The sequence below is a fragment of the Dendrobates tinctorius genome, unplaced genomic scaffold, assembly GCF_039654945.1.
Source record: "Dendrobates tinctorius isolate UK_male_01 unplaced genomic scaffold, ASM3965494v1 ptg000181l, whole genome shotgun sequence".
Lineage (NCBI taxonomy): Eukaryota > Metazoa > Chordata > Amphibia > Anura > Dendrobatidae > Dendrobates > Dendrobates tinctorius.
Genome location: NW_027361848.1, coordinates 8,459,495 through 8,486,895, shown reverse-complemented (window position 1 = coordinate 8,486,895; position 27,401 = coordinate 8,459,495). Strand labels below are relative to the sequence as shown.

Below are 27,401 nucleotides of genomic sequence, written 5' to 3'. Positions count from 1 at the left end.
AAGCCTACAATCTGCAGTAACCACTGATCCACCAAACAGCTCCACGACTAGCTCTGCCCTCACCTATTGTATCCTCACCCAGCCCTGGTAGATTGTAAGCCCTCGCGGACAGGGTCCTCTCTCCTCCTGTACCATTCGTGACTTTTATTGATTATGGTTATTGTACTTATTTTTTATTATGTATACCCCTTTTCACATGTAAAGCGCCATGGAATAAATGGTGCTTTAATAATAAATAATAATAATAACCCCCTATAATTCCAGTGACAGATAACGGACTTAAATGGAGCTGGTTTTGTGCGGGATTAATTAGGATTTTTATTGGTAACATTTTGGGGCACATAATTATTTTTGGGGTACATAATATTTTTTGATTGCTATAAGAATAAGGCTGGATCACATTCTTGCATTCTACGCTGAGCATTTACATTGGGGTTTCCATGTAAATCCCACAAAAATATTTTTCAGATGAAACCTGCAATGGAACCAACCACCATGAGGCAGATAGAGAAATTTCATTCTACTTTTGGTTTCGGCTCCGGTGCTATCCATCCTTTAACTTGTGCACAGATCTGTGGTCACCCACACTTATGCACTTAAAAAGAAGCCTAAAATGATGGGACACCGCCGGAACACAGACCAGTCCAAAGTAACCTTCTGCCTCATAAGTGAGTGGTTCCGTTCGGGGTTTTGTCTGAATCACGGTTTTGGGGAATTTACATGGAAACCCTGATGTAAGCGATCACAGGAGTGCACAGGATAAATGTAAGCCAAGCCTTATTCAGATTTTTGGAAGGTAGAATGAATAAATAGACAGCAGTACAAGAATAGTTCTTATATTTATTTTTGCACGGTTCACCATGTGGTATAAGTGATAAGGTGGATTCACTCTTTGGGTCAGGACAGCGATAACAGATTTATATAGTTTTATTTTTAGGTTTTGCTGCTATCACACAGTAAAAATACTTTTTTTATAAAAAGTATTTTTTGCTATATTCAGCGAGCTTGTAACTTTTATACTTTTTGGCAAACAGAGCAGTATGAAGGCTTAAATTTTGCAGGACGAGTTGCATATTTTTTTGGTACTATTTTGAGGTACATAATATTTTTTGATAGTTTTTATTCCAGTTTTTCAGACACAGAATGAATAATAACAATCAATTCAGTTATTGTTTTTATTTAAATTTTTTTGTGCCATTCACCAAGCGATAAATGTGAAAATACCGATTTTTTTCGTCGGGTCAGTACAATTACCAGATTTTTATTTATTTTTTATGCTTTGCTATTTGCACTCACGAAAAACAATATTTTACAAAAATGAAATTGTTTTTGCATAGTCATATTCTGGGAGCTGTAACTTTTTAATTTTTTTTTGCCAAATGAGCTGTATTAGGGCTTGTTTTTTGTGGGACGGTTTGGCATTTTCATTAATACCATTTTTTTTACATAACGTTTTGTACTCACTTTTTTGTAAGTCAATATTATGAAAAAACGACATTTGAGGCATGCTTATTTTTTTATGGTGTGCGCCAAACAAAATAAATAACATGCCAGTTTTACAGAGCGGGTCGTTCTGGATGTGGCAATACCAATTATATGTGCTTTATTTTGTTTATTTTTGTTTGATTACAAACACTGTGTTTTGATTGTTTTGAGTGGTGAAAAAGCTTTTCATGATGTATACACTTTTTTTGCGTTTTTTTTTACTTTGTAACATATTTTATTTTACTTTTTTCACTTTTTTACTTAGTCCCACTGTGGGACATGTATAGAAAGAACACCGTGAGCACAACTCAAGATGGTGCTAAGGTTAGGTTCCCAAACCGTTAAAGCAACAAATATAAACCTAGCACTCAACTTTGTGGACACCGCATCTGGAGGCACGTTTGCCCCTCTCCTATATACTGACAAGCTCATTATCTGAGAGAGATTCTCCTCATAACTGAAGAAGGTCACATTGACCGAAACGTCTTTTTTGTGTACTACAATAAACCGCCTTGCAAATACCTTTAAGTTGAGTGCCAGGTTTATATTTGTTACTGTGGGACATGTAGCATTTTCACTTTGATCACTGGTCTCATACACTGCAGTACTAGTGTGCATAAGACTGTCATTGTCTCACTGATACAGCCTGTGAGACCCAGCTTACTGCTGGATCTTACAGGCCACCATAGACTTGGGTCATCAGATTACCCCAGGATACCATGGTAATTATTGGGATTCTCATCGCGGGGTCCAAGGGTTGCAAAGGTGGTCTTATGACCTCCTTGCAACAACTTAAATACCACTATCACGATTGACAGCGTTATGTAAGGGGTTAATTGTCCTTGAACGGTCGTAAAACTGGCCAGGGCCGATACTGCAGGGTGTCAGCTGTCATGTACAGCTGACACCTGTGGGAATTGACGTGCCGGCGACGCTATTCCCTTATTCCCCATTGCTGTTTTAAAACAGCAATGTGGGAATAAGGCCTCTTAACAACCTCCTTGTATCAGTGATTGTTAAGGGATTAAGATTGCGCAGTTAGGTAGATAAACACTGTCTCCACACTGTCCCTTCTCCTGCAGCTGTCCCTAACCTATTTCTGCATACAATGCGAGGAAAATGGCAGCAATGTGTGTTATATAGAGCCATTGACGCTATGCGACAGGAAAATCAGAGCAATGACAGCATCCAACATGGCTATAGCAATACTGTGATTGGCAGACAATCTCCACATGTTTAGTGGCAGAAAATCCTGTGCCAAACATGCGGGGCGAAGATTTGAGCATGGTACTCGAGTACAAGTGAGATGCTGGAACAATCCTCGATCAGTGCTGAGCACACTCGCCCATCAATAATTCCGACCATTTAATGACCATGAATATTTTTCAAAATCACTGAAGCACCAATTCATCAAGGTATTTATACTAGAAATCTAGTGCAAGACACTCTCAAAATATGAAGTTTTCAGGCAGTTTCAAGCAGCTACGCCAAAATGGGTAGAGCTTAGTAGGATCTGGGCTGGAATGGGTTGTGGCTACGCCTGCCCATAAAATTTATGGAAAGTGGAGGCATTTCTTATACCAAAAATATCACTTCAGCCACTGAGAAGCTGAGAAGATGCACTAAATATTTTCACAAGGATATCATGAGAAAATGGACCACAAGATTTGTTGTGCAATTTCTCCTGAGTACGCCGATACCCCATATGTGGGGAAAAGCCACTGTTTGGGTGCATAGCAGGGCTCAGAAGGGAGGGAGCACAGTTTCATTTTTTGAACGCAAAATTGGCTGGAATCAAAGATGGCGACATGTCGAGTCTGGAGCCCCCCTGATGTACCTAAACAGTGGAAACCCCCCAATTCTAACTCCAACCCTAACCCCAACACATCCCTAACCCCAACCACAAACCTAACCCTAACACATTCCTAACCGTAATCCCAATCCTGGCCCTGACCCTAACTGTAACTTTAGCCCCAACCCTAACTTTAGTCCCAACCCTGACTGTAGCCCCAACCATAACCCTAACTTTAGCTTAATTCACTTCATTCCAACTCTAACCCTAATGGGAAAATGGAAATAATTTTTTTTTTATTCTATTATTTTTACCCAACTAAGGGGGTGATAAAGGGGGGTTTGGTTTACTAATTTTTTTATTTTGCAGCCCGGGAGACTTCACAGGGGGGTTGCAGGGACAACGGAGGTACCTGGGGGGGATCACTTTAGAGGATAGAGAAATTAAATGGAAAATCTGACTTTTTTTGCGGTCGACATTTTACCATTAATCGCAACACCGGGGTCGGTAAGAACCAATCTGAATCATGTTTTCTGGGGTCTTGGCTACATCTGGTAGCTGAGATCCTGGAGAAATTCTGAATCTGAGAGGTGCTATACCGTTATTTTTCAGCGCCATTAAAAAGCGGGGCTGTGGTTTGAGTATCCTAAACTGCCGCTGTTAAAAGGCGTATCGGCGGTCGCTAAGGGAATAAAATTATCAATTCAAGGATAAAATCTGTATTCAGATGAATAACATTGTATTATGCCATGTTTCAGATCTAAAAAACCAACAGAGGAAAAAAACAAGAAGCGGTTAAAAATGTATAGTAAAGTAACAGGACAAAAAATATATATTAAAATTTGCCCTGGTGTGAGGGCCAGTGGTGGCACAGAAGGCATCCACATCAAATTGTACTAACTATAAAACAGCAAAAAATGTTCATGGGGAGAATGGTATCAACTGTATCTAAATCATGAAAGTTTGAGCTTGTAAAGTGCATTCAGTGCTATTAACGACCATAGAGAAGCATAGGTGGCACTAGTATATATAAAGTGCTAGGTGCTAATATAGACCTAATGAGGGGAGCATGCACATATATAGGTGTAAGGTAAGCAAGTAGATAGATCCCAAGGTGGTTTATATTATCAAAAAAAAAAAGGAAAGAACAGTAAAGTAAGCATATAAATATATATACAGTTGTGCTCAGAAGTTTACATACCGTGGGAGAATTTTTGCTTTCTTGGCCTTTTTTCAGAGAATATGAATGATATTACCAAACCTTTTTCTCCACTCATGGTTAGTGGTTGGGTGAAGCCATTTATTATCAAACTGTCATGATCCAGTTCGGAGTTTGCTTCTGGTTATCTTCTCGCTGGTCTGGTCATGCGGGGGTTAACTTTCCCTGCCTCATTTTGGGATCTGTTTAGCTAATCAGTCCGCTGCTGCCTGCAGGCAGCGTCAGTTATAGTTCCTGCCTCTGGCTAGAGCGGCTGACCCGGCTAATCTCCCCTTCATACTATTGGAGCGCCTAGTTTACTCCCGCCTAACCCATTACCTCTCCACTCACTCCCTCCTAGATCCTTCACAGTCCGGCTTCTGCCCCCTACATTCGACTGAAACTGCCCTCATCAAAGTGACCAATGACATTCTGACAGCAAAACGTAACGGTGACCACTCTCTGCTCATCCTTCTTGACCTATCTGCAGCTTTCAACACTGTTGACCACCATCTTCTACTCTCTAGGCTCCAGTCACTAGGCATTAAGGACACCGCTCTCTCCTGGTTCTCTTCCTATCTTTCTGACCGCTCCTTAAGTCTTTTGTTCTCTGGCTCCACGTCATCTCTTCCTCTCACTGTCGGGATACCTCAGGGCTCAGTCCTTGGCCCCCTTTCTTCTCTCTCTCAATGGCCCCAATTGGACAGACCATCAGCAGATTTGGCTTTCAGTACCATCTTTATGCTGATGACACACAACTATATACGTCATTCCCCGACCTTACCCCCGCTGTACTAAAGAACGCCAGTGACTGTCTGTCCGCAGTTTCCAACAACATGTCCACGCTCTATCTGAAACTCAACCTCTCCAAAACTGAACTTCTTCTGCTCACACCTTCTACTAACCTCCCTAAATCTGACATTTCCCTCTCCATGGGTGGCACCACAATAACACCCCGGCAGCAGGCGCGCTGTCTGGGTGTTATGTTTGACACCAATCTCTCCTTCACATCCCATATACAATCTCTTGCCTGCTCTTGAAGCTTACACCTAAAGAATATCTCTAGAACCCGCCTGTTTCTCACCATGGAAACAACAAAACCCCTCACTGTAGCACTGATCCACTCCCATCTGGATAACTGCAACGCTCTATTAATTGGACTCCTCATTACTCGATTATCCCCTCTCCAGTTCCTACTTAATGCAGCGGCCAGGATCGTCCATCTGGCTAATCGGTACTCGGACACGTCTGCTCTTCGCCAGTCCTTACATTGGCTGCTCATTCATTATAGGATCCAATTCAAAGTACTTGCTCTCACCCACAAAGCTCTCCACAGTGCAGCACCCCCTACATCTCCTTCCTCATTTCTGTCTATCTGCCTAACCGACCACTGCGCTCTGCAAACGACTTTCAACTAACCTCTGCACTAATCCGTACCTCCCACTCCTGACTCCAAGACTTCTCCCGCGCTGCGCCAATCCTCTGGAATGATTTACCCCAAGAAATTAGGACTATCCACAATTTCCATAGTTTCAGGCGCTCCCTCAAAACACATTTGTTCAGAACGGCCTATCACGTTCACGAATCACGGTCATTCTATGTGTACATGTAAGTGTGCATGTGTAGCCCATTCACTATCTCCATCCATCCCTCACTCCCTCAGGATGGCTGGACCATCATTATAAATTGAAAGCTCTCACGAGCAGGGTCGTCTTATTTTGCTTTAATTATTGTATTGTTAACGTTGTTACTTATGACTTATGTTTGGAACTGTTGAACTGTAAAGTGCTGCGGAATATGTTGGCGCAATATAAATAAAGATTATTATTATTATTATTAATAAGACCTTTATTATAGGCAAAATTAGAAGGTCCATAAACAATCCACCACACTGAGGAAACAATAGTCCAGAACACGAATGAAGTTCAGTAACAGGATAAAATGTCCAGGGAGATGAGAGTCCAATAACCAGCAGCCAGAGGATAAAAAGTCCATACGAGTTGTCACGGGGTCCTTCTCCAGTATCACACAATCAACAGAGCGAGCGAAGTGTGAACAATCCCAAGACCTTTATTATAGGCACAATTAGAAGGTCCATAAACAAGCCACCACACTGAGGATACAATAGTCCAGAACACGAATGAAGTTCAGTAACAGGATAAAATGTCCAGGGAGATGAGAGTCCAATAACCAGCAGCCAGAGGATAAAAAGTCCATACGCTTCCTTTTCTCTCTAACGTGCTGTGTGATGAGATGAGAAGTGGTCTCTCCATCTCAGGGTCTTTTAAACCCCAGAAAGGTAAGATATTTTTGAATTACCCAGTGTCCTTCCCTACACTCTCACATTCTGTTCCCTCTTTAGAAGTCAATGAACTAGTTTCATAATACAATGCACAATTAGCATATCAGTACACATCAATAGACAAAGATAAATACACACTGTGTACAGTCAGGCTGCAGACAGTAAGTGAGCTAATTCAATTATCAGCCTTTTGGAAGGTAATGGAGACTCCAGACAATATGGGGAATACACGAAATTATACAGGGCAACAAGAAAACATTATGAAAATCAGTGAATTAGAAATATACACAAAATGATATCCACATAGCCTATCACACCATCACAATGTGATATTTCAGCTTTTCTTTTTTAATAAATTTGCAAAAATTTCTACATTTCTGCATCTTTTCAGTCAAGATGGGGTGCAGAGTGTACATTAATGAGAAAAAAATGAACTTTTTTGAATTTACAAAATGGCTGCAATGAAACAAAGAGTGAAAAAATAAAGGGGTCTGAATACTTTCCGTACCCACTGTATATGAGTCAAATATGTTGTCATACCATGGTTCTTTCTTATACTTTTGCCGACTCTGTTTATCTTTGTTAACTTGGAAACTCAAACTTTGTAGCAAGAGTTTCTAATGTAATTTTTATATTTTTATTGTTATGCAATGTTATGTAATGTCAAGCCATTTCCTGGTAACCAAATAATGAAATCTCTCACTCTATCACTCTCACTCACTCTCAATCTCTCACTCAGTTGTGCTCAAAAGTTTACATACCCCAGCAGAATTTTTGTTTTCTTGGCCTTTTTTCATAGAATATGAATGATAACACCAAAACTTTCTCTTCCCTCACGGTTAGTGGTTGGGTGAAGCCATTTATTGTCAAACTACTGTGTTTTCTCTTTTTAAATACCGCATATACTCTTGTATAAGCCGAGATTTTCAGCCCATTTTTTGGGGCTGAAAGTCCCCCTCTCAGCTTATACACGGGTCATATACCTGGGGGTCGGCAGGGGAGGGGGAGCGGGGGTGTCAGAGGTCATACTTACCTGTCCTGCCATGGTCTCTGCAGCCTCGCTCGCTTCTCTACTGTCTCCCTTCCTGTCTTCAGCGGTCATGCGCATATTCATGAGTGGTAATGAGCGGTACTACGCGACCGCTGGAGACAGTGGAGAAGCGAGCGAGGCTGCAGAGACCGCGGCAGGATGGGTGAGTATAGCGATATTCACCTGTCCCCCGGTCCATCGCTGCTCACCGCTGTCTCTGCTGCATCCTGTGTCAATGACGTTTAGGCAGCAGGGGGCACGGTGATGTGATTAGTACGCGCCGCCCCTCTGCTGGCTGAACAGTTACTGACACAAGAAGCGGCAGACAGCGGCGATGGACCCAGGAGAGGCGAGTATGGCTTTTTTTTTGCAGCATATGGGGGCATATTCTAAGGAGCAGCATATGGGGGCATAGTCTATGGAGCAGCATATGGGCGCATATTCTATGGGGCAGCATATGGGGGCATAGTCTATGGGGCAGCATACGGGGGGCATATTCTATGGAGCAGCATATGGGGCATATTCTATGGGGCAGCATATGCAGGCATAGTCTATGGAGCAGTATATGGGGGCATAGTCTATGGGACAGCATATGGAGGGCATATTCTATGGAGCAGCATATGGGGCATATTCTATGGGGCAGCATATGCAGGCATAGTCTATGGAGCAGTATATGGGGGCATAGTCTATGGAGCAATATATGGGGGCATAGTCTATGGAGCAGCATATGGGGCATATTCCATGGGGCAGCATATGGGGGCATAGTCTATGGAGCAGTATATGAGGGCATAATCTATGGGGAAGCATATGGAGGGCATAAACTATGGAGCAGCATATGGGGGGCATAAACTATGGAGCAGCATATGGGGGGCATAAACTATGGAGCAGCTTATGGGGGGCATAGTCTATGGATTCCACCCTCAGCTTATACACGAATCAATTAAGTTTTCTCGTTTTTTTGTGGCAAAATTAGGCGGGTCGGCTTATACACAGGTCGGCTTATACGCGAGTATATACAGTAATAATTCTGGCGGCCAGACTATGCAGCCCATATTTCTACAAGTGCCTCCTTATTGTGCAACTCAGCAGACACTATCACACAGGATACAATTAGATACACGGTTCAGCAGTCAGTATCACAAGGGATATGATTAGATACACAGCTCAGCAGTCAGTATCACACAGGATAAGATTGGACACACAGCTCACCAGTCAGTATCACACAGGATAGGATTAGATACATGGCTCTGCATAAAGTATCACACAGGATAGGATTAGATACATGGCTCAGCAGTCAGTATCACAAATGATAAGATTAGATACACGGCTCATCAGACAGTATCACATAGGATAGGATTAGATACACGGCTCAACACAAAGTATCACACAGGATAAGATTAGAAACACGGCTCAGCAGTCAGTAACACACAGGATAGGATTACATACACAGCTCAGCAGTCAGTATCACAAATGATAGGATTAGATACACGGCTCATCAGACAGTATCACATAGGATAGGATTAGATACACGGCTCAACACAAAGTATCACACAGGATAAGATTAGAAACATGGCTCAGCAGTCAGTAACACACAGGATAGGATTAGATACACAGCTCAGCACACAGTATCACACAGGGTATGATTAGATACACAGCTCAGCAGTCAGTATCACACAGGATAGGATTAGATGAAAGGCTCAGCAGACAGTATCACACATGATAGGATTAGATACACGACTCAGCAGACAGTATCACACAGGATAGGATTAGATACACAACTCAGCAGACAGTATCACACAGGTTATGATTAGAAACACGTTTTTCAGCAGTCAGTATCACAAGGTTAAGATTAGATACATGGCTCAACAGACTATCACACGGGAGAGGATTAGATACATGGCTCAGCAGACTGTATCACACAGGATAGGATTAGATACATGGCTCAGTAGACTGTATCACACAGGATAGGATTAGATACACAGCTCAGCAGACTGTATAACACAGGATAGGATTAGATACACGGCTCAGCAGACAGTATCACACAGGATAGAATTAGATACATGGCTCAGCAGACAGTATCACACAGGATAGGATTAGATACACAGCTCAGCAGATAGTAACAAACAGGATAGGATTAGATACGCAGCTCAGCAGACAGTATCACACAGGAAAGGATTAGATACACAGCTCAGCAGACAATAAAAAAAGAGAAGAGCCAGCACTGCCAGTGGTCAGAACGCATAACATGAGGTGCATATGCACATATCTTACTGCATTCAAAATGAGACATTTAGCAAAATAATGATCAATATATTGAGCCACCCCGCCACGCCAAGGCAATCTCATATGGGGGGTCCTACTCTACATTTTTATTTATTCACTGTGCCATTGCGGCCTCCTAAATGTTTTAAAAGCAAGACCATATCAAATGCAATCCATACCTGAAGCATATCTGCATCACTCCCGTGCAGCCAGATGGAGCAGGTGCAGATGAAGGCCAACCAGGTCTGAACACAGACATCTCAGGTTTGACCTCCACACACTGCCCAACCAGCATTTGCTAAATGTCTCATTTTGAATGCAGTAAGATATGTGCATATGCACATCATGTTATGCGTTCTGACCACTGGCAGTGCTGGCTCTTCTCTTTTTTTATTGCAAATTGGTTTTGTGGCTGACCACCACTGTTGCCGTGCACGCTGGGTCATGTTCGCCATCTTTTCTGTGTTTATTGTGATTGATCTAGGCTGCTGTGCACACTCACGGCAGCCCTGCCCTGCCCCAGGCTTTATTTATTTTTGCATCCATGTCTGAGCCTGCATTGCCCTTCATCTGTGTTTGCTGGTTGGGCAGTGTGTGGAGGTCAAACCTGAGATGTCTGTGTTCAGACTTGGTTGGCCTTTATCTGCACCTGCTCCATCTGGCTGCACGGGAGTGATGCAGATATGCTTCAGGTATGGATTGCATTTGATATGGTCTTGCTTTTAAAACATTTAGGAGGCCGCAATGGCACAGTGAATAAATAAAAATGTAGCGTAGGACCCCCCATATGAGATTGCCTTGGCGTGGCGGGGTGGCTCAATATATTGATCAATATTTTGCTAAATGTCTCATTTTGAATGCAGTAAGATATGTGCATATGCACCTCATGTTATGCGTTCTGACCACTGGCAGTGCTGGCTCTTCTCTTTTTTTACAGCTCAGCAGACATTATCACATAGGATTAGATACACAGCTCAGCAGAGTGTATCACCCAGGATATAGGTTTAGATACACGGCTCAGCAGACAGTATCACACAGGAGAGGATTAGATACATGGCTCAGCAGTCAGTATCACACTGGTTAGGATTAGATACACAGCTCAGCACAGTATTACACAGGATAGGATTAGATACACAGCTCAGCACACAGTATCACACAGGATAGGATTAGATACACAGTTCAGCAGACAGTATCACACAGGATAGGATTAGATACACAGCTCAGCAGACAGTATCACACAGGATAGGATTAGATACATGGCTCAGCAGTCAGTATCACACAGGATAGGATTAGATACACAGCTCAGCACACAGTATCACACATGATAGGATTAGATACACAGCTCAGCACACAGTATCACACAGGATAGGATTAGATACATGGCTCAGAAGACAGGATCACACAGGATAGGATTAGATACATGGTTCAGCAGTCAGTATCACAAGGATAGGATTAGATACCCAGGTCAGCAGGCAGTATCACACAGCATATAATTAGATACACGGCTTACCAGACTTTATCAAACAGGAGAGGATTATGTACACAGCTCAGAAGACAGTATCACACAGGATAGGATTAGATGCACGGCTCAGCAGACAGTATCACAAAAGATAGGATTAGGTACACGGCTCAGAAGACAGTATCACACAGGATAGGATTAGATACACAGCTCAGCAGACAGTATCACACAGGATAGGATTAGATACACAGCTCAGCAGATAGTATCACACAGGATAGGATTAGATACACAGCTCAGTAGATGGTATCACACAGGATAGGATTAGATACACAGCTCAGCAACAGGATATGCCAAAGGAGACGACATTATCATTCCAAGAATTCCATCTGATTTGATTTTTGATTTTAAAAGCCTCCAGTTTCCAGTTCAACTGGCATTTGCAATGTCCATTAACAATGCTCAGGGACAGTCCTTGAAAGTAGTAGAGATTGCTTTGCAATCTCCATACTTTTCTCATGGTCAACTTTACGTGGTATGTTCAAAAGTTGGAACTGCCAAAAATCTGTTCATCTTTGTACTGAAAGGAAAATCCAAAAATGTTGTTTATCAAAAGGCTCTTGAATGAGTTGAAAATAAAATACTATCAATACTTGGGTAGTCATTTAGTTAATTTGTGTTGCAAATCTGTAGTGCTGAATACATGATGTGAAATGTTTTTATGTGCAATATAATCATTATAATTTGCTATACGTAACTAACCATAGTTAGTCACTATGCCTGGGCAACGCTGGGCTCTTCAGCTAGTCTATTTATATAAAAATGAATGTATGTGTGTGTGTGTGTCAAGCCACGCCCACTACACATAGCCCTGCCTACTCCACATAGCCACACTCGACACACAAAGCCCTGTATAATAAATATCTAATATATATGTATATACTAGCTGAAGAGCCAGGCGCTGCCCGGGCATAGTAACTAACTGTGGTTAGTTATAGCAAATTGTAATTATCCTCCATCCCATAGTCCCGTGCCCATAAACCCGTCATACATATCCTTCATCCCATAGTCCCCTGCCCATATACCCGTCATACATATCCTCCATCCCATAGTCCCGTGCCCATATACCCATTATGACATCATCATCATCACCATGGCAACTGTTATGACATAACCGTCACCATTGCAACCTATGATGACATCAGCGTCGCCATGGCAACCATTGTGACATCATAATGAAGGGCGGGGCTTGATGCACACACACTTTTTCCCCATTATGTAGATAGGGGCAATATTGTTTGGTGAATTGGAACACACGGGGTTAAAATTTCACCTCACAACATAGCCTAGGACACTCTCGGGGTCCAGACGTGTGACTGTGCCAAATTTTGTGGCTGTAGCTGCAACGGTGCAGATGCCAATCTCGGACATACATACATACACACACTTGAGCTTTATATAATAGATTGTGGTACAGTAAAGGGTGTTTTACTGGATGGGAGATACATTTCTCCCAGCAGATTAATGTTTGGCCGAGTTTTTCCCTAAAGACAGGACCTGCGATGATGTCATGGTCACATGATCAGCCCATGTGATGTCTACCTCACTAGTGGGAGGGGTTATGGGCTATGTAATGGAGGTTGGTATTTGGCACATGGTGAGTGTGTCTGGAAGTTACAGGAACTTGGCTGGACTTAGCCTGAACTTGTACACAGGATCCCCGTGCTGCAGGACTATAGCAGCAAGACTCTCAACAACCCTGGGAATGGCACCTGGCGGATGCCGCAGGACCTGGCAGGCACTTAGTTAAGCCCATCCCATGCAAGGGGTGAGTCTGGGACCAGTGGTTCTCCATGCTGGAGTACATTTATGTTTTTCCTTTAATTTCTGTTAACCTGCTGTTTGCGAAGTGACACTAAACCACTGAAATTAGACTTTGAGCCTGTGTGTTGCCTTGTTAGTGCAGCTCTGTCATTACCTACCAGAGCGAATCCCTACAATTGGTGGACTGAATGCGGGCAAACGCAGTGAGGCCAGGCTGTTTTTGCTTATTTTTGATCTGTACCCCAGCCTATGTCCTGGGTGAAACAAGTGGCACAGACCCAGGCGGGGAACTTTCCAGAAATGGAGGCCATGCGACAGCAGCAGCAGGCTATGCAGCAGCAGGATACTCAGCAGCAGCAGGAGGCCATGCGACAGCAGGCTATGCAGCAGCAACAGGAAACCAATCAGCTGTTGATACAGTATATCAAGACAGCACAGACAAGAGGAAGTAACCGGGGAATCTATGATGTCCGGAAAACGGTTCATACAGCGGTTCCCAAAATGAAGAAGTCGGACGATGTGGAGGCGTACCTGGAGATGTTCGAAGAAGTCGCTGAGAGACAGAAGCTACCCTTGGACCAGTGGGCAGAAATCATCGCTCCGCTTCTGGCCCCAGGACCTTTGAAAGCATATCAGGACCTACCCATGGAGAAAAAGGGCGGACTACACGGTCGTCAAGGGTGAAATACTGGCACGTCTTGGGGTAAATGTGTTAGTTCGGCCCAGCGGGTACACCAGTGGGAGTTTACCCCCTCCAAGCTGGCTCGATCCCAGTATTACGACCTTTTGCACCTGTTACGAAAATGGTTGCAGCCTGAGGTGTTGTCCCCCACGGCCATGCTGGACCGCAGAGTGACTGATAAGTTTTGGAGGGCTTTGCCCCACTCCCTCCAGACATGGGTCAGACAGTCATCCCCTACTAATGCCATGCAGATAATAGACCTCATAGAGAGGTATGGGGCTACCAAAGAGCTACAGGGAGGGACTCCCCGGAAGGTAACAGGAAGGTTCCTTAAGTCTCCACCCCTGTTTCGGCGAGCAGAGCCTAAGAAGGCCGCTCAGGACTTATCTGGGGAAGTAAGGAGCCCCATAATCTGCTACCAGGAACCAGGGCATATGAGAGCTGATTGCCCCCACCTAGCTGAGCCCATGGACACCAAATTTGGGTACCGCCAGTCTCACTATGCCGAATCGATGTGTGCAATGGGCACCCCAAAAGGTCCCAATATGGAACATTTATGCCAGGTTGAAGTGGAGGGCACCCCGGCTGTGGCCCTATTGGACTCAGGGAGTCTTGTAACCCTGGTACGAGCCAGCTGGATACAAACCAGCGAGTATACGGGTCGGAAAATTGGGGTGTTGTGTATACATGGGGACTTAAAAGACTATCCCACTGCACTTGTGGTGATCAGTACACCAGCGGGGAGGCGGTGCCACGAGGTGGGGGTTGTGACTAATTTGCATTATGAGGTGATAATTGGAAGAGACTTTCCTTTACTTTCTATGCTGTGGCCATCTCTTGTCTCACCCATGGAGCAACTGCCGGCACCAGAGGCAACCAGGTTACATTCTCCGGAAGGAGGGCATGAACCTGGTGGCCCAGAGGAAGAAGTGCTGGCGGTAGGGGTAACCTTCTCTTCGGTGGATGAGGGGAAGAATTCTCCCATAGAAGTATTGGCTGGAGAGGTGGAAGACTTGCCGCCGGGACCCGAGTTGTCAGACTTGAATGTGTCAGGTGACAATATTTTGGTACGGCGCAACTCTGAGACCCTACTTTGGCCCGGGCCAGATAAAATGTATTGTTTGTCAATGGGGAACCCCAACAACCAGGGGCAGCTACAGTGCTGCCACTCTTTGAGCTACACCAAGATTTGTTGTACCGAGTGGAGAAAATACGTGGGGAACTGGTAGAACAGTTACTCGTACCTCAGACATATCGTAGGCTGGTAATGGACTTAGCGCATGCGCATGTACTTGGTAGGCATTTGGGCCAAAAGAAAACCCTAGGCCGAATTCTGCAGCAGTTCTACTGGCTAGGGGTCAATGAAGAAGTTAAACGGTACTGTAATTCCTGTCCAGTGTGCCAGGTAACCAGTCTCCAGCCTCACTTTCGGAGTCCTTTGGTGCCTTTGCCAATTATAGAGGTACCCTTCGAGAGAGTGGCAATGAATCTGGTGGGGCCTCTCAATAAGTCAGCAAGGGGACATCAACACATCCTGGTAGTTCTAGATTATGCTACCCGATATCCTGAGGCCATTCCTCTGCGCCTCACATCAGCTAAGCTTATAGCATAGGAACTCATAGGTATGTTTTCGTGGGTGGGAATTCCTCAAGAGATTTTAACAGACCAGGGAACCCCCTTTATGTCAAAAATTATGAAGGAACTCTGCCGTTTGCTAAATGTTAAGCAGTTGCGCACATCGGTCTATCATCCCCAAACAGACGGTCTGGTAGAAAGGTTCAATAAGACGCTAAAAAGCATGTTAAAAAAGGCAGTTTCCAAAGATGGGAAGGACTGGGATCTCTTATTGCCATATTTGTTGTTTGCAGTGCAGGAGGTGCCTCAGGCATCTACGGGGTTCTCGCCCATTGAACTATTGTACGGAAGACATCCCCGGGGCTTACTCGATATAGCCAAAGAGGCCTGGGAGAACCAACTTACTCCCCACAAAAGTGGGATAGAACATGTTGCAAAAATGCAAGAAAGAATGGAGACAGTCCTACCCTTAGTCCGGGAACATATGGAGGCAGCACAACAGTCACAGAGTCGGGTCTATAACCGGGTGGCTTGGGTAAGAACCTTTAGCCCTGGAGATTGGGTGTTGGTACTTGTGCCTACCATAGATAGCAAATTTCTTGCAAGGTGGCAGGGGCCCTACGAGATCATGGAAAAACTGGGGCCAGTAGACTACAAGGTACACCAGCAAGGACGGAGAAAGCCAGAACAGGTTTATCAGGTTAATTTGCTTAAACCATGGAAAGATAGAGAAAACCTTGGTGGGGATAGTCCGCTGCCTGCGTTTCAGATGGAGAAGGCTCCATCACCTCCGGGCAAGGCAGGAGAAGCACAACCCGCAGTCAAAATTGCAGACACTTTGTCTCCTAGACAGGTTCAGGAGGTCCGGGAGTTCATTAGTCGAAATACAGATGTTTTTTCGGAGCACCCAGGACGCACCTCCCTAATCCAACATGACATTGTCACGGAGCCACAGGCCAAAGTCCGACTAAAGCCATATCGGGTGCCTGAGGCCCGGTGACAAGCTATCTCGAAAGAGGTTAAAACTATGCTACAGTTAAGGGTCATAGAAGAGTCCCAAAGTGAGTGGGCCAGCCCAATAGTCCTGTAACCCAAGCCTGATGGGTCTCTAAGATTCTGTACTGTGCAAATTGCCTCTTCAGAAAGAAAGAGGACTTTTACTCTACAGCGCCACCTATTGGTAGTAGCGATCCTACAAGTCACAATCAACCCTTTAACGAGTCTTGTAGTATGACTTAGGATACAAGCCAAATCAGAATCTCAATTTGCAGACACGGTGTTTCGAGCTGTTGGCTCTCGTCAGTGCAAAGTATGAGATCTGATTTGGCAAGGTGAGAGGCTCTGGACTAGGGTCTAAGAAGTAAGGTTTCTCCTTGCGGAGAGTGACATGCCAGCTGTGGCTTGTCAAGGTAAGGAGACTTATTCGCCGTGCAATGCTCCTCTGGGAATGCTCCTCTTACTTCTTAGACCCTAGTCCAGAGCCTCTCACCTTGCCAAATCAGATCTCATACTTTGCACTGACGAGAGCCAACAGCTCGAAACACCGTGTCTGCAAATTGAGATTCTGATTTGGCTTGTATCCTAAGTCATACTACAAGACTCGTTAAAGGGTTGATTGTGACTTGTAGGATCGCTACTACCAATAGGTGGCGCTGTAGAGTAAAAGTCCTCTTTCTTTCTGAAGAGGCAATTTGCATATTATTTTCCCAGAGGAGCATTGCACGGCGAATAAGTCTCCTTACCTTGACAAGCCACAGCTGGCATGTCACTCTCCGCAAGGAGAAACCTTACTTCTTAGACCCTAATCCAGAGCCTCTCACCTTGCCAAATCAGATCTCATACTTTGCACTGACGAGAGCCAACAGCTCGAAACACCGTGTCTGCAAATTGAGATTCTGATTTGGCTTGTATCCTAAGTCATACTACAAGACTCGTTAAAGGGTTGATTGTGACTTGTAGGATCGCTACTACCAATAGGTGGCGCTGTAGAGTAAAAGTCCTCTTTCTTTCTGAAGAGGCAATTTGCATATTATTTTCCCAGAGGAGCATTGCACGGCGAATAAGTCTCCTTACCTTGACAAGCCACAGCTGGCATGTCACTCTCCGCAAGGAGAAACCTTACTTCTTAGACCCTAGTCCAGAGCCTCTCACCTTGCCAAATCAGATCTCATACTTTGCACTGACGAGAGCCAACAGCTCGAAACACCGTGTCTGCAAATTGAGATTCTGATTTGGCTTGTATCCTAAGTCATACTACAAGACTCGTTAAAGGGTTGATTGTGACTTGTAGGATCGCTACTACCAATAGGTGGCGCTGTAGAGTAAAAGTCCTCTTTCTTTCTGAAGAGGCAATTTGCATATTATTTTCCCAGAGGAGCATTGCACGGCGAATAAGTCTCCTTACCTTGACAAGCCACAGCTGGCATGTCACTCTCCGCAAGGAGAAACCTTACTTCTTAGACCCTAGTCCAGAGCCTCTCACCTTGCCAAATCAGATCTCATACTTTGCACTGACGAGAGCCAACAGCTCGAAACACCGTGTCTGCAAATTGAGATTCTGATTTGGCTTGTATCCTAAGTCATACTACAAGACTCGTTAAAGGGTTGATTGTGACTTGTAGGATCGCTACTACCAATAGGTGGCGCTGTAGAGTAAAAGTCCTCTTTCTTTCTGAAGAGGCAATTTGCATATTATTTTCCCAGAGGAGCATTGCACGGCGAATAAGTCTCCTTACCTTGACAAGCCACAGCTGGCATGTCACTCTCCGCAAGGAGAAACCTTACTTCTTAGACCCTAGTCCAGAGCCTCTCACCTTGCCAAATCAGATCTCATACTTTGCACTGACGAGAGCCAACAGCTCGAAACACCGTGTCTGCAAATTGAGATTCTGATTTGGCTTGTATCCTAAGTCATACTACAAGACTCGTTAAAGGGTTGATTGTGACTTGTAGGATCGCTACTACCAATAGGTGGCGCTGTAGAGTAAAAGTCCTCTTTCTTTCTGAAGAGGCAATTTGCATATTATTTTCCCAGAGGAGCATTGCACGGCGAATAAGTCTCCTTACCTTGACAAGCCACAGCTGGCATGTCACTCTCCGCAAGGAGAAACCTTACTTCTTAGACCCTAGTCCAGAGCCTCTCACCTTGCCAAATCAGATCTCATACTTTGCACTGACGAGAGCCAACAGCTCGAAACACCGTGTCTGCAAATTGAGATTCTGATTTGGCTTGTATCCTAAGTCATACTACAAGACTCGTTAAAGGGTTGATTGTGACTTGTAGGATCGCTACTACCAATAGGTGGCGCTGTAGAGTAAAAGTCCTCTTTCTTTCTGAAGAGGCAATTTGCATATTATTTTCCCAGAGGAGCATTGCACGGCGAATAAGTCTCCTTACCTTGACAAGCCACAGCTGGCATGTCACTCTCCGCAAGGAGAAACCTTACTTCTTAGACCCTAGTCCAGAGCCTCTCACCTTGCCAAATCAGATCTCATACTTTGCACTGACGAGAGCCAACAGCTCGAAACACCGTGTCTGCAAATTGAGATTCTGATTTGGCTTGTATCCTAAGTCATACTACAAGACTCGTTAAAGGGTTGATTGTGACTTGTAGGATCGCTACTACCAATAGGTGGCGCTGTAGAGTAAAAGTCCTCTTTCTTTCTGAAGAGGCAATTTGCATATTATTTTCCCAGAGGAGCATTGCACGGCGAATAAGTCTCCTTACCTTGACAAGCCACAGCTGGCATGTCACTCTCCGCAAGGAGAAACCTTACTTCTTAGACCCTAGTCCAGAGCCTCTCACCTTGCCAAATCAGATCTCATACTTTGCACTGACGAGAGCCAACAGCTCGAAACACCGTGTCTGCAAATTGAGATTCTGATTTGGCTTGTATCCTAAGTCATACTACAAGACTCGTTAAAGGGTTGATTGTGACTTGTAGGATCGCTACTACCAATAGGTGGCGCTGTAGAGTAAAAGTCCTCTTTCTTTCTGAAGAGGCAATTTGCATATTATTTTCCCAGAGGAGCATTGCACGGCGAATAAGTCTCCTTACCTTGACAAGCCACAGCTGGCATGTCACTCTCCGCAAGGAGAAACCTTACTTCTTAGACCCTAATCCAGAGCCTCTCACCTTGCCAAATCAGATCTCATACTTTGCACTGACGAGAGCCAACAGCTCGAAACACCGTGTCTGCAAATTGAGATTCTGATTTGGCTTGTATCCTAAGTCATACTACAAGACTCGTTAAAGGGTTGATTGTGACTTGTAGGATCGCTACTACCAATAGGTGGCGCTGTAGAGTAAAAGTCCTCTTTCTTTCTGAAGAGGCAATTTGCATATTATTTTCCCAGAGGAGCATTGCACGGCGAATAAGTCTCCTTACCTTGACAAGCCACAGCTGGCATGTCACTCTCCGCAAGGAGAAACCTTACTTCTTAGACCCTAGTCCAGAGCCTCTCACCTTGCCAAATCAGATCTCATACTTTGCACTGACGAGAGCCAACAGCTCGAAACACCGTGTCTGCAAATTGAGATTCTGATTTGGCTTGTATCCTAAGTCATACTACAAGACTCGTTAAAGGGTTGATTGTGACTTGTAGGATCGCTACTACCAATAGGTGGCGCTGTAGAGTAAAAGTCCTCTTTCTTTCTGAAGAGGCAATTTGCATATTATTTTCCCAGAGGAGCATTGCACGGCGAATAAGTCTCCTTACCTTGACAAGCCACAGCTGGCATGTCACTCTCCGCAAGGAGAAACCTTACTTCTTAGACCCTAGTCCAGAGCCTCTCACCTTGCCAAATCAGATCTCATACTTTGCACTGACGAGAGCCAACAGCTCGAAACACCGTGTCTGCAAATTGAGATTCTGATTTGGCTTGTATCCTAAGTCATACTACAAGACTCGTTAAAGGGTTGATTGTGACTTGTAGGATCGCTACTACCAATAGGTGGCGCTGTAGAGTAAAAGTCCTCTTTCTTTCTGAAGAGGCAATTTGCATATTATTTTCCCAGAGGAGCATTGCACGGCGAATAAGTCTCCTTACCTTGACAAGCCACAGCTGGCATGTCACTCTCCGCAAGGAGAAACCTTACTTCTTAGACCCTAGTCCAGAGCCTCTCACCTTGCCAAATCAGATCTCATACTTTGCACTGACGAGAGCCAACAGCTCGAAACACCGTGTCTGCAAATTGAGATTCTGATTTGGCTTGTATCCTAAGTCATACTACAAGACTCGTTAAAGGGTTGATTGTGACTTGTAGGATCGCTACTACCAATAGGTGGCGCTGTAGAGTAAAAGTCCTCTTTCTTTCTGAAGAGGCAATTTGCATATTATTTTCCCAGAGGAGCATTGCACGGCGAATAAGTCTCCTTACCTTGACAAGCCACAGCTGGCATGTCACTCTCCGCAAGGAGAAACCTTACTTCTTAGACCCTAGTCCAGAGCCTCTCACCTTGCCAAATCAGATCTCATACTTTGCACTGACGAGAGCCAACAGCTCGAAACACCGTGTCTGCAAATTGAGATTCTGATTTGGCTTGTATCCTAAGTCATACTACAAGACTCGTTAAAGGGTTGATTGTGACTTGTAGGATCGCTACTACCAATAGGTGGCGCTGTAGAGTAAAAGTCCTCTTTCTTTCTGAAGAGGCAATTTGCATATTATTTTCCCAGAGGAGCATTGCACGGCGAATAAGTCTCCTTACCTTGACAAGCCACAGCTGGCATGTCACTCTCCGCAAGGAGAAACCTTACTTCTTAGACCCTAGTCCAGAGCCTCTCACCTTGCCAAATCAGATCTCATACTTTGCACTGACGAGAGCCAACAGCTCGAAACACCGTGTCTGCAAATTGAGATTCTGATTTGGCTTGTATCCTAAGTCATACTACAAGACTCGTTAAAGGGTTGATTGTGACTTGTAGGATCGCTACTACCAATAGGTGGCGCTGTAGAGTAAAAGTCCTCTTTCTTTCTGAAGAGGCAATTTGCATATTATTTTCCCAGAGGAGCATTGCACGGCGAATAAGTCTCCTTACCTTGACAAGCCACAGCTGGCATGTCACTCTCCGCAAGGAGAAACCTTACTTCTTAGACCCTAGTCCAGAGCCTCTCACCTTGCCAAATCAGATCTCATACTTTGCACTGACGAGAGCCAACAGCTCGAAACACCGTGTCTGCAAATTGAGATTCTGATTTGGCTTGTATCCTAAGTCATACTACAAGACTCGTTAAAGGGTTGATTGTGACTTGTAGGATCGCTACTACCAATAGGTGGCGCTGTAGAGTAAAAGTCCTCTTTCTTTCTGAAGAGGCAATTTGCATATTATTTTCCCAGAGGAGCATTGCACGGCGAATAAGTCTCCTTACCTTGACAAGCCACAGCTGGCATGTCACTCTCCGCAAGGAGAAACCTTACTTCTTAGACCCTAGTCCAGAGCCTCTCACCTTGCCAAATCAGATCTCATACTTTGCACTGACGAGAGCCAACAGCTCGAAACACCGTGTCTGCAAATTGAGATTCTGATTTGGCTTGTATCCTAAGTCATACTACAAGACTCGTTAAAGGGTTGATTGTGACTTGTAGGATCGCTACTACCAATAGGTGGCGCTGTAGAGTAAAAGTCCTCTTTCTTTCTGAAGAGGCAATTTGCATATTATTTTCCCAGAGGAGCATTGCACGGCGAATAAGTCTCCTTACCTTGACAAGCCACAGCTGGCATGTCACTCTCCGCAAGGAGAAACCTTACTTCTTAGACCCTAAGATTCTGTAATGATTTTAGAAAATTTAATGACATTTCAAAGTTTGACGCCTACCGTATGCCCCAGGTTGACGAGTTGATGGAGAGATTTGGGCAGGCACGGTATTTTACAATTCTGGACCTCACAAAAGGTTACTGGGAGGTACCCCTAACAGAGGCGGCGAAGGAAAAAACAGCTTTTGTAACACCCGAGGGGCTATTCCAGTATAAGGTGTTACCCTTTGGGTTGCATGGCGCACCAGCAACGTTCCAGCGATTAATGGATATTGTTCTCCGTCCCCATCACCGCTATGCCTCAGCCTATCTAGACGATATTATTGTGCACAGCACCGACTGGGAAAGTCACTTAGCAAAAGTACAGGCAGTGATAGACTCTCTGCGACAAGCAGAGCTAACTGCCAACCCAAAGAAGTGTTCCATAGGGTTGGAGGAAGCTCTGTACTTGGGTTACGTCATTGAGAGATGAGTTCTCAAGTAAACAAAGTGGAGGCAATTCAGAACTGGCCCCGTCCCCTCACAACAAAACAGGTAAAAGCCTTTTTAGGTTTGGTGGGATATTACAGGCGGTTCATTCCCAACTTTGCAACCCTGTCAGCGCCTTTAACAGACTGCTTAAAAGGAAGGAAATCTGTGATGGTCCACTGGAATGATCAGTTAGAGGGGGCCTTTACAAAGTTAAAAGAGGTACTGTGTGGTACACCAGTCCTGATCACTCCAAATTTCAAAAGAGAGTTCGTTGTGCAGAGTGATGCCTCTGAGATAGGGCTCGGTGCCGTGCTGTCTCAGGAGGTTAACGGGGAAGAGCATCCCGTTAGTTTCCTAAGCCGGAAGCTTACCCCAGCTGAAACCAGGTACAGTATTGTGGAGAGTGCCTGGCCATCAAGTGGGCACTGGAGTCATTGTGCTACTATTTGCTGGGGAGAACATTTTGGTTGGTGACAGATAATTCCCCTCTTACGTGGATGAGTCAAGCTAAGGAGAGGAATGCCCGAGTCACCAGGTGGTTCCCGTCCCTGCAAAATTTTAAATTTTCAGTAGAACATCGGGCAGGCAAACTACAGGGGAATACAGATGCCCTGTCCAGAATTCACTGTATGTCATGTGTCCACCCCTCTATGGTTGAACATAGGAGGGCAGTATGTGGTACAGTAAAGGGTGTTTTACTGGATGGGAGATACATTTCTCCCAGCAGATTAATGTTTGGCCGAGTTTTTCCCTAAAGACAGGACCTGCGATGATGTCATGGTCATGTGATCAGCCCATGTGATGTCTACCTCACTGGTGGGAGGGGTTATGGGCTATGTAATGGAGGTTGGTATTTGGCACATGGTGAGTGTGTCTGGAAGTTACAGGAACTTGGCTGGACTTAGCCTGAACTTGTACACAGGATTCCTGTGCTGCAGGACTATAGCAGCAAGACTCTCAACAACCCTGAGAATGGCACCTGGTGGATGCCGCAGGACCTGGCAGGTGCTTAGTTAAGCCCGTCCCATGCAAGGGGTGAGTCTGGGACCCGTGGTTCTCCAAGCTGGAGTACATTTATGTTTTTCCCTTATTTTCTGTTAACCTGCTGTTTGCAAAGTGACATTAAACCACTGAAATTAGACTTTGAGCCTGTGCGTTGCCTCGTTACTGCAGCCCTGCCATTACCTACCAGAGTGAAACCCTACTATATATATATATATATATATATATATATATATATATATATATTTCATAGACACATCTTCTTGACTACAACAGGTTACACTGCCTGTGTTGCCCATAGAAACCAATCTCTGAGCATCTTTCATTTCACCAGAGCTGTTTAAAAGATGAAAGCTGAGCTGTGATTGGTTGCTATAAGCAACAGTTTTCCTTGTAGACAGTTGTGGTAACTGAGGCCTATTATTCTTATCATTTCTATGGTGTTATTGTCTTTCTATAAAGCTGGAAATAACACAATTTATTACCATGCCAACACAGACTGCAGGGGAGCCCAGAATCAGGAACTTCTCTTTGTCTGGCATGAAGCATCTCATTAACTTAAAACTTCAAACACACATAAAAAAAGAAACACAAGATGGAGTTCTCCAACGCATGTATCATTTTAATCAGTGTAACAGCACCAACCTGACAATGCCTGGTTTGCTTTAAACTTATTTATACAGCTACAACTAATGCCACTCTAAATTAGTCCTTCTTTACAATTTCTACCTAAATGGTATTACACTCAGGGGGTGGAGCCGCCCCACTCAAATGATCTGTGCTGCGGGGACACTGCGCCTCCACCATGTACAGATGGGAGGGAACCTGGAGATGACATACAGGTATATACTATATACAGGGGGAGATGACATACAGGTTAATACTATAAACAGGGGGAGATAACATACAGGTATACACTATATACAGGGGAGATGACATAGAGGTATATAGTATATACAGAGGAAGATGACTTAAAGGTATATACTATATACAGGGGAGATGACATACAGGCATATACTACATACATGGGAGATGACATACAAGCATATACTACAATGCTCCAAAAAATAAAGGGAACCCTTAAACAACAGAATATAACTCCAAATAAATCAGACTTCTGTGAAATCAAACTGTCCACTTAGGAAGCAACACTGTTTAACAATCAATTTCACATGCTGTTGTGCAAATGGAAACGAAAACAGATGGAAATTATTGGCAATTATAAAGACACCCTCAATAAAGGAATGGTTCTGCAGGTGGAGACCACAGACCACATCTCAGTACCAATGCTTCCTGGCTGATGTTGTGGTAACTTTTGAATGCTGGTTGTGCTTTCACACTCGTGGTAGCATGAGATGGACTCTACAACCCACACAAAGTGGCTCAGGTAGTGCAGCTCATCCAGGATGGCACATCAATGCGAGCTGTGGCAAGGAGGTTTGCTGTGTCTGTCAGCGTAGTGTCCAGAGGCTGGAGGCGCTACCATGAGACAGGCCAGTACACAAGGAGATGTGGAGGGGGCCGTAGGAGGGCAACAACCCAGTAGCAGGACCGCTACATCAGCCTTTCTGCAAGGAGGAACAGGAGGAGCACTGCCAGAGCCCGGCAAAATGACCTCCAGCAGGCCTCATGTGTCTGCACAAACGGTTAGAAACCAACTCCATGAGGATGGTCTGAGTGCCTGACATCCACAGATGGGGGTTGTGCTCACAGTCCAACACCGTGCGGCCATCCAAAGAAATGCCACCCCACACCATTACTGACCCACTGCCAAACCGGTCATGTTGAAGGATGTTGCAGGCAAATACATCTTGCTGAGGGACAGAGTGTTTGGAAGTTATTTCCATTGACATCAATGTCTTGGCATTCACAGGGTGCTGCTGTGCCTTTTTCATACCAGTTTTGCAGTCACTGCAGCTTGCACCTATTCACACTTAGGAGGTGCTGGTCAGGTTTTTTTGTATAGCTATTTTGGGTGGTGTGACTCACTCTGCTCTGACACTTGCACATCTCCCATTAACCTGCAAGTGTTCTCAACCAGTTCTACTTGCCCATTCAAATTGTAGGCTTACAGCCCAGGAGAGACATGTTTGTCCGTTATTGTAGGTTTTTTAACCGGAAAGTGGCATGTACAGTAGGATATGGAAGGGTTAAGACAAGACTCGTTAGAGAAGTGTCATAGTAACATAGTTTGTAAGGCCGAAAAAAGACATTAGTCCATCCAGTTCAGCCTATAAAATTCTGTCAGAATAAATCCCCAGATCTACGTCCTTCTAAAGAACCTTACAATAACTGTAAGATACAATATTGTTACGCTCCAGGAAGTGTCACCTTGCCGCAGTTGACGGGCACACATGAATTGGCCAAATCATGCGCTAAGAACCTTCACTTTCTTTGTAAGTACATCTTGCTGAGGGACAGAGCATTTGGAAGTTGGTATTTCTATTGACATCATATGTCTTGGCATTCACAGGATGCTGCTGTACCTTTTTCATACATACTATATAAAGGGGAGATGACACACAGGTATATACTATATACAGGTGGAGATGACACACGTATATACTACATGCAGGAGGAGATGACACACAGGTATACACTACATACCTTTATATTATATTTATGCATCATACTAGGGCAACTAATAAAGCATTGCCCATTACTGACATCCACTTTAATGTTTTTCTAGAATAAGTTTAGCTTTATTACCAGTTAATTTCGGATCTGATTGCATCATTAACGCTATTATATTTCTGAAAAATATGCAATAGTATTCCTTCAAAAATATACCAGTTAAATTTATCTTGAAAAGAACAACACTCACCTTTACATTCATACTTGAGATCAGAGAAATATACCAACTCTTGGGAGAAAACAAAGAGTCCCAGCCGTCCACCAGCATATGTTTTGTCAAAGAGCAGCCCAGAGTCTGTCATGATCTGCTTTCCTTCATAAACTACAACTCTGAGGAAGAAAACACAATTAGACAATTAGTATGTGCAGTTTGCAGTATATATTTCAGGAAAAAGATTGAATATACTGTTTTTTATATTAGGTATTCAGGTTATTCTGAATAATATATGGCTTAGTGATTGCTTAGGCCAGGGGTCTCAAACTCGGCAGAGTAAATGGGCAGCACATAAAAAAAATTTGAACTGGGGGGCCACATTCCTTTAAAACTTAATACACCCCGTACACGTGCGGCTCCGCTCCGTACACCTCGTACACACAGGGCTCCGCTCCGTACACCTCGTACACACAGGGCTCCGCTCCGTACACCTCGTACACACAGGGCTCCGCTCCGTACACCTCGTACACACAGGGCTCTGCTCCATCCACCCTGTAAACCCCTCCTGATCCCACACACAAACTTGCCTTCATCCAGTACCATGGCAACCAGAACAGTGTCCTGCACACACTGAGGCCCCTGATCATGTGACCCCTGACTCCTCCCCCTCCTGTGACCTCATCACAGGTCCTGTGCAGTGTGTGCACACAGAACAGCCAATGCCATCGCCGTTCCTGAATGCGTGCCTTCCCCCTGCCTCAGGGAGTGAGAC

At 44.5% G+C, this 27,401-nt stretch overlaps 1 protein-coding gene across 1 annotated transcript in view; it reads right to left on the bottom strand.

Annotated features, from left to right (window-relative positions):
- Positions 1-27,401, bottom strand: part of THBS2 (thrombospondin 2) — a 1,059,287-nt gene that overhangs the window by 27,844 nt on the left and 1,004,042 nt on the right. Inside the window, exon 21 of the mRNA XM_073551862.1 lies at positions 26,666-26,805. Coding sequence (XP_073407963.1) covers positions 26,666-26,805 — 140 coding nt within the window. The remainder of the gene's footprint in view (positions 1-26,665; positions 26,806-27,401) is intronic.